The sequence below is a fragment of the Merops nubicus genome, unplaced genomic scaffold, assembly GCF_000691845.1.
Source record: "Merops nubicus isolate BGI_N331 unplaced genomic scaffold, ASM69184v1 scaffold20339, whole genome shotgun sequence".
Lineage (NCBI taxonomy): Eukaryota > Metazoa > Chordata > Aves > Coraciiformes > Meropidae > Merops > Merops nubicus.
In genome coordinates this window covers 39,816-48,622 of record NW_008630482.1, presented here as the reverse complement: position 1 = coordinate 48,622, position 8,807 = coordinate 39,816, and the positions used below count along the sequence as shown (strand labels likewise).

The 8,807-nt window shown below is 37.8% G+C and overlaps 1 protein-coding gene across 1 annotated transcript in view; it reads right to left on the bottom strand.

Annotated features, from left to right (window-relative positions):
- Positions 1-8,807, bottom strand: part of LOC103779693 (roundabout homolog 1-like) — a gene marked incomplete at its 5' end in the record, with an annotated part of 63,709 nt that overhangs the window by 30,840 nt on the left and 24,062 nt on the right. Inside the window, 3 exon segments of the mRNA XM_008947338.1 lie at positions 1,207-1,249; positions 3,939-3,965; positions 7,340-7,537. Of these exon segments, the coding sequence (XP_008945586.1) occupies positions 1,207-1,249; positions 3,939-3,965; positions 7,340-7,537 (268 nt within the window).

Here is an 8,807-nt window from a genome sequence, read left to right as displayed (position 1 = left end):
GAAAGAGAGGGTTCATCTCTGTTCTCTCCTTCTCTCACTATCCTGGGGTGAAGGCAGCAACCCACTGATTTGCATTCAAAAAACACAGGGGAGCTGTTCTAGAGGTTTTCCTCCATGGTTTAATGGCTACAACAAGACAGCAGCACACAGTGCTGGACAGAGATATTTACAATTGCTCTTAACACGGCGGGTTCAACACCCGCAGCAGAACAGCCTCGCCTCTGCACAGCACTCAGCTAGGCTGGGAAGGTTTAATTTTATGCCTAATCATTACCATTACCAATTCTGTGTATGGTCTGTCAAATTAGGAAGCACAGGATGACACCTGTGAAACAAGAACTGATATAGGAATTTATCACCCAGCTGCTCTCTGAGATTTTAGAGTTTATTTCAGCGTCATGCCACGTCTTTAACTGAGATGCCAATAAAAAGGCATGCTTGAATGTGACCTAGAAAAGGTGTGCTACCAAAGTAACACTGCTTTGGCCTGCCTTTTTGCTAAAACTGTTATCTTGCCTCCTGAAGAAAACTCCACCTCTTCACAGAAAATGTAAATTACTGTTTTGTCCATTGCCATTCATGGAGGAATAACATAAACCCAGTGAACACATTTGAGTTAGATCCTCAATCTGGAATGGGCTAGGTTCTCAAAGAGGGAGCCTTTACATTTAAAACATGCCTGTTTCCTTCTCCTGCCCTGCCTCGTGTAAGTGATGTTTTAACTGCATTCAGAGAAGTTTTTTTCTTAAAAAATCACCTTATAAGCCATTTATGTCTTCAGAATTTTTTTTTTCCAAATGAACGTTTTCCTTCTTTGTGGTATTTGTAAACCAGCTATATTTCTTAATCTTCATAAATGCCACGAGTTAATTACTTTTACTCCCTTAATCAGCTGGTAAGCTAGGTCTTTGTTTTGAAGTTTAAGTGCTCCCTCTGCTGTTCATTTTTTAAGATGCAGTTTTTACAGGTTAACAAAGCTGAAAATATTACAACCCGTTCTTTGGAAATCAAACTAAAAATCCAAACCACACATCCTCTTTCAAAACAGAAAAATATATGGCCCAAATGTATAAATTAATATAATAAATTAAAACATATCTTTGTAAGTGTTTATTCTGCCATCGCTTACAAGGACAACTGTACTCCTAGCATCCTTAAATTTACTTACATGTGATTTATAGCCTTAAAAATAAAGCACATAATTACCTGCCTCCACTGCTTACGGCCTCTCCTCCTCTCTGATATGTTACTGAAATAGTTAAAGATAAAAAAAGGAAATAATTTAAAAATCATAAAAGACTCCGGAAACAGCAGTATTAAATATGCCTTTGTTTCATTTTAGCTAAGACAGTAATAGTGCACTGTTTCTACATTAATTCTGAGACACTTTCTGCAAATTATTCCTTAAAACACAAGTTTATACATAATATTTACGTTGCTTAATAACTGCTAGTCCTAGCTCCAACGAAGTTTTATATTTCAGTTCTGCTCTGAAGACCACAAACATAAGTATCGCTTAAGAAAGCAGGAAGCCATACAGCAGGCTGAGCTTATCCTTAACATAACTCGGCTGCCTTCAGTGAAGCTACTCTGTGGAATAATTTAGGTCATATATTTATTTCATGAATGGTTAGATGTTAAAGCTTTGCTCTACCTTACTATTTCGGTAAGATGAAAGAGGTCTCACGATTCTATAACTGGCCTTACTTCCAATGTAAACAATGGCTCATTACAGCTGAACCTACTGCAGAAACAGATGTTCTTTCTGGATGTTACTCCACTGTACTCACGGATCAGCCACGCTCTAAGAGTCCACAGAAGCTTTGCATTTTGTAACATTTTACAGTTCAATTTATTAAGGATACTTTTTTATCTAAGAAATTAAACATATAAAACTTGGTAAAAACTATCTGGCAGAAAGAACACTTTCTAAATTGGAAGGAAAAGTTTTGCTAGCATTTCAAAAGCATTACGCATTAACAAAGTGGATGCTCACATGCACTTATTTGTTGGCATGGACTGCATACCCTTCACAGGAAGCATCACTGCTGAAAAATTTGTTTTTAGGATGCAAACATCCAGCATAAAGCAGTGCTAAAAATCCAGCAGGTTTGAATTGGGTTTGCCAAAGGGTTAAGGAGATTGCTTCCCTGCAAATGCTGATGGATTCTACATTTTCCAACTACAAATGTGTTGAAAAAAAGCAGCCAAATTCTGCTCTTTAGAAGAACTCCAATCTGTGAGTCTGCATGAGAGAGATAAATGCTGGCAGCGATTACAATAACAGGATTAAAATGTAGGATGCATTGCCACAGGTAAGTCTTTTACTTTAGGTAATGCTAAAGAAGAGGGTATCGATCCATTTAAAGTCAATTGAACTAATGACTGGGATCCTGGAATGAAAAAGAATTTATTTTTTTAATAATATTTTACATACTTTGTGGTTTTTTGTTTTTTTTTTTTTTTCCAATTTCTTTTTTAAAATTCTCAGTGCTATTTATTTTGCAGCTCTGATAGATCTTACGGAGCCCCGATGTTCTCCTTTAACATTAAGAATCCAACTGGGAAAATAGGTTAGCTAACCTACCAGCCTCTGCAGAACTTCAGTAGTGTGCTACAACTGTGATTGCAATAGAAGCCCTCTGTTAAGCAAATTAAAGTAAAAGGAAAATAATAATAGTTTGATTAGTCTCCACCCCGGATCCTAAAGGACTTCAGAAGCATTAAGGGCCACTCTGACTCATGCCAAACAGTAAGGAGCTCCACTGAACATAACAGGATGACTTTTGAAAGAAGATACTACACAATGTGATTAAAAGCACGTGGGTAAGAATCTAACCCATTACAATTAGGTCGGTGTGGACGAATGCAGACAGACAGGAGATTGCATCATCTGTGGTCCAACCTGGAAGGACGTCACTTAACAGCTGCCCAGAGGTCAAATTCGGATAGTGCTGATTTTGAGCTAACACGCTCTGCTAACATGAGCGTGCAGAAGAGGAGGTAGGTGGGTTACCCTGCCTGGATACACGTGTCCTCAAGTCCCATAGACCTCTTGTGAAAATAAGGGATTAGAACAAAGGAGGAAGAAACAACCTATCTGTTCACCCAGGCTCTAGTTAAAAGTAATTAACGCAGTATACTGGTGGGTACTGAATGTGTTGAATTTTATCTACTGTAGAGGAGGAACCGCTGAGCTGCCAGACTGTGGGACTGGCTGAAGGTCAGCTCTAACAAACAGAAAAGCTCTCACGGACTTTGGTGGGCTGTGGCTCAGGTTATGTCATATTTTGCTCATTACCAAGCAAAAAGAAATAGAAGATTTAAAACCCATTCTGAATTTGAAATGCACCTGTTTATGTAGAACTTGACGGTTATTTTAAAATTTCATAGGACAAATAAAGTTTAAGGCAGCAAGCAAAGAAATCTAACCACTGTAACATTTTGATTTTCTGTATCTTCCAAAGCAGACAGCTCCTGGGTCACTGGATTAATGCAGATTCAGAGGAAAGAAAAGGAGCAAATGTTTCACCAAGTATAATCCCACTGAATCCCTTTCAAGTTAGCATCTGGGCTCTGCCAAGTCATTCCTCCTCCATCAGGAGCACCTTTTGCCTTGCTGGATGCAGAAGGCCACACTACTCCATCGTAATATGCAAAAAGAGAGCCCAGGTTGTACAAACTGACAGGATCATGCTACAAAATAGCATGCTTGCATCAAATGGTATGCGACAAAACGGTACACACAAATGAAAGAACGTGTCAGCTATGAAGCAAATATACACGACTCAGAGAACAAAATAATGATACCTGTCATTTATGGAACTATTTTAAAAAAACTTTCAGAACGGGTGGGCTGGTTATGGCAGAAAAAGAGAAACAGTACCACAAACACATGCTAAAGTAACAAAGAAGGGGGGAAAAGTGCAAATATATACCTGTTGGTGTGAAGGTAAAAGACGGGACTGAAAAATCAAAACAAAATACAAACTGGTTATTAAGCTGAAGAGAGAAAGGGAAACATACCACATTAGTATAAATCTAGTAGACAGCTGAACATAAAACAAATGCATATAACTAACCCAGTAGTTCAGTCACATTGATACAGAAATAAAATTAACTTTGCAATTCAGAAAGAAGCTTGTCTCTGCAGACACTATTCTGAAAAAAAATCTTGATGTTCTATTGTGCTCCTAAGGGGACCAAACTGTGGTTTAGCCTTTCAAATACCTCTAAGTTTGGTATTTTAATTTTTTTCTGAAAATCCTAGTGCAAACAAAACCCCCACACTGTTAATCATTTTAGAATGCAGAATGGCAAAGTCCTTAACAAAGCCTTATCAAGGTCCTATTGAATCTTATCTGCTGTTCACTAAGTAAATGCTCATTACACTGAACTAATAGGCACACTTAAGTATTCAATAAGGAAATAATAATCATATAAAGGAACAAAGAGAACTGCTGTTTTCCTGTCTCTGATTTAAGAATGGCACCAACTCTTGCTGTAATAAAGGCACTAAATTCTACTGCGGCAATTAATTTTTGTTTTCATAGACAAGACTGTTAAACAGTTATTATCTTTCTTTCTTAAGTAATCATAAAAAAAGGGTGAAAGATCTCCCTAGATGTAACACCTTTCTACCCTCTAGCCCTTGGCTTTAAGAGGGAAAGGTTAACAACGGAGCAATGACATTGCTTGACAATCTTCACTCTCACAGCTACTCTAAATCCTCTTTGGATCAATAGGGTCTCTAATCCAAAACCAGAGCAGTAGCACCTGCTCTTCCTATTAGCACAAGCTCCCCCTCCTGTCGACAAGACAGTATAGTTTTCTATCACTGATGGGCAGAAAAAGGCTAACATTGCCCTTTTCAATATAATGACAGCAAGTGAAATAATAAAATAGTCACTAAAACCAGCCTTGAGACAGAATTTCATCAGCAAAGCTGGTATCGAAAGAAAAGGTTCTGGCTAAGAGAAGATCTGCTTAATCTGATTTTTAAAATAATTCTGATATCTGGGGGGAATCTGGAGTGTCTTTTTATAATTAAGGATATGCTGTAGCTTCCCACCTTTTTACCAAGCCGGTTTACTTCCAGGGATAGGACACTAAGCAAGAAAATAAAAACCTCTGAGCATTCGCCTATTTCAGGCTTCATTTGTAGGACAGCTCTTCATCTTGGGAATTCCATTGTGCTTTCTTTGAGCTAGGCCTTTTCACAGAGTTAAGTTTAATTTAGCTACATTCAAAAATATAGAACCATAGTAACAAGTTTTCATTTAAAATAGAAGGTGCATTTAAACCAGAGCTATTCAAGAGAGAATCAAGTGTCTCAAGATTAATTTGCAATCACAAGGACATGAAAAAAATCTTCAGCTACTGTCTCATTACTCTTGTGAGCTAAGTACTGAACCCAGTTTAGTTTCTTAAGGAACTGAGGAACAGATGAACAGAGGTTCAGCTAAATTAAATCTTTATCTCTACCACAAAGAAGAACAACTTAATTCTCAGAGCTTCTATTAATAAACTTTTCTAAGTGTGTAAGAGTGCTAGTACAATCTGTTTGTGTGGGAGTAGTGAAGTATTTTAACAGATGTCAGGCCTGAAGCTAAGTAGAAAAATAAATAAATAAATTCAAGACAGGAAAGTTTGGGCTTGCAGTTATGACTTGATGCACTGCAGAGTGGCAAACTACTTTGCAATTTATATTTCACTAAAGATGGCTTTCTTCTTGAAGAATGCTTGATAATGGAGATGCAGACCCTACTTCCCTGTGTATTTTCATTAAAACCCCCACCAAATTACACAAAAGATATTTTTACAGATATTGAAAAACACAGCTGTTTTGAACAATAGCTGATGTCGTTAAAGTAACCATTTTTAAGGACAAATTGTATGTCTTGTGCTTAATCATAGGTACTGTTGAAAGCATAGTGATGTTAGTTTGATAGAACTGTAGAGAGGCAGTATGGCAGCATGCTATTAGCGAAACAAAACAGCACAGGCCAATGCAGCAGTATGTCAGGGTTTGTCTTATCTAAGAAAGGCTGGCAGAACAAAATCAAAGGTGAGATTCATTCCAATTTCTGTGGTTACAGTTTCACTACAACCACTGTGCCTGAAGTCTTGCCGTGAGCAATCATACTTTAATTGCATGGAGGGCACCTAAACTCTGCCACACTCCAGAACTGTTTCCATGTTTCCACTCACTCAATTGCTGTTGTACACTGCTTCTTTTCCACAGCAACACACTGCTACCGTTTAAAAACATTTGTGTTAAATTTGTCTATCTGACTTGCCCATCACACATTTAGTCCTGAAGTGCTCAAAAACTGCAATCTCCTGACACCTTTTGTGCATTAATAAATTGTGTGCACCTTTTAAGCCCAGGTCTACCTTTTGGCTGCTAAATATCAAACATTCTCCCTCTACTTATTCAAATGCAGGATCTCCCAGATTCATTCCAGAATCTACAGTTCTCACTCTGCAAGTGCCTATGAGGCGCTGCTTTAAGAAGTAATGAACTGTAGCTTATTGAATTCAGCTTTAACTTTGGGGCTTCATCAAAACATTACCGAAATTACAGGAGAAATCAAGTTTTTATTCCAGAAGATCTTCTAGGTAGAGATTGTAGCTTTGTTTGTCACAGAGTGTCCTGTAAAGCACTGCTTGCCCACCGACAATCGGACACAAAAGGTACTGATAACATGAAAATAAAGAGTGTTTTAAGTTAGTCCCACTGCTGCCACTCCAACTGAACGCAGATGCAAGGTGCGACAGCCCCAGAATTCAGTCCCAACAAAAGGTCTCGCAACAGCATTTATGAAAGACTCTTGGAAAGTATTATTGAACTGTTGTGCTTTTGCAAACAGCCACTTCACCACATCCCCTTGGAACACAAGGAAATTCAAGTACACCACCAAAAGCATTACTGTAATGTACACCACTGTTAGTATTCTTAGCAGCAAGCAAAGGACTGAACAGGATGGACAATGAACTACTACCCACTTGGCTTGTTTTCATATGGTAGAGTGTCAGATAGCAAGGGCACACAGGAAGCTCCTAGCCTTAAATCCATCTTTACATTTTCATTTTTAGGAATATCTTTATGAAAACCTGGTCTAAGTATTTTGCTAAAGGCTTGTGCTTTAAAGCCAGGTTAAACACATCATGTAAATACTGCTGCCTTTTAGGTTAGCTCCTGGATCCACAGTTCCTGAAAGTATTGAAGTAATTTGATAATCCCTGCACTGAATCTTAGAAGAACAAGGGGATGATGATAAAGTAAATAACCAGTAAAAGTTCAGTAGCCAGCAGATTGAGATATATAATTTGGCACCTTTTCTGATACCAGCATAGGTACTCGTGAGTCCGTTCCGCTTCTTCCTGTGGCGATAGAGCCAGATGCTGAAGACCATCAGGATGATCCAACAGGCTGCACCAATTCCAGCGATAAAGGCAGGCTGCTTTACGACATCAGAAATCTGCTGGGCTAAACTGACTTGATCTTCTGAAGACACAGGGTTTCCATGAGAATCTGAAAAAAAGACACCCAAAATAGCCAAATAATTTGAGTGAGTGACAATAACTCAGTATGCAAAGAACTGACGTAACCGTAGTCCAGTTTTTCAAGGTAAAATCCTTAAGACTACTCTTCAAAATCTCTTTTTACAGTTCTAGATAGAAATGGTTTGTTTTCCATGTAAGACATGTACCTCTGACTTCACTTTTTTTTTTTCATTTATGAAACCTGTTAAAATCAGGCTAGTAGGCATACAAGTATAAAGTTAGGTTCACAAATTTCAAACTACTTTTAAAAAAAAAAATTAGCAACACCAGCTTCAGAGAATTATTCAGAAAGTCAGGACAGAACACAGCAGGTAAAAAAAAGCTCAAGTATGAAACGTGCATAGTCTGTTCTTTGAGCTCTGCGAACGAGTAGCAGTCAGTTACTCAAACATCTACTTGTAAGTGAAACTCAGAGAAGAATTACAAATTCAAAGTACATTCACACGAGGTTGATATTGAGGGATACATTTTAATTTGGCAGTTCCTGACAGATGACTTAAATCTTGTACTGCACGGTCTAATGTACTCTTTGCAGTCTCTCACTTTAAGCTCAATTAAAAAAGAATATTTAAAAGCACATAAAGAAGCAGAAGTACAAAGTAACCAATCCTGCCCTCTTGATGTGGATGAAAAAGCAAAAGGATAACTAAAAACTGAGTTATGAATTGGTAAAACCAGTCAGGCAGTCTCATAATTACGGAACAAGCAGCCCTTTTCAAAATCAGTTTAACCTTAGATATCTCACATCAAAATAAATAACATGTATTTTTCCACACACTTCTGACTGTTTTGGTTTTTTTTTTAAATAGAAAAAGCACTTTTAAGTATCAGTCTTCTCTGCTCTTTCTGTACTAAACTCTTGCCAGAACCTCCTTGGAGCAGCAGTAAGAATATTCAGTCAGTGACAATGTTTTCTAACTGAAATGAAACAACTCAAAGACAAAATGCTGCCTTCCTGATGTTTTACCACTACAGTGAGCACTTACTGGAAATTTCATTACTGCACAGGGTCAGGGCAAGAATTTGAAACCTTGGTGGATATTGCTTTACACATTCCACAGTTTAGTCTCTGAAATACCCATTTTTACTCTTGTGTAAATCCAACACTGAGTTGCTTTTTACTGTGGGTAGTGACATCAGATTTAGAATGAGTGATTAGTGTTTTAAAGGGAAAGGTGCCGTTATTAAATCTACTCATATAAATGATACAAGAAATGAAAATCCATGAATTAAAACCC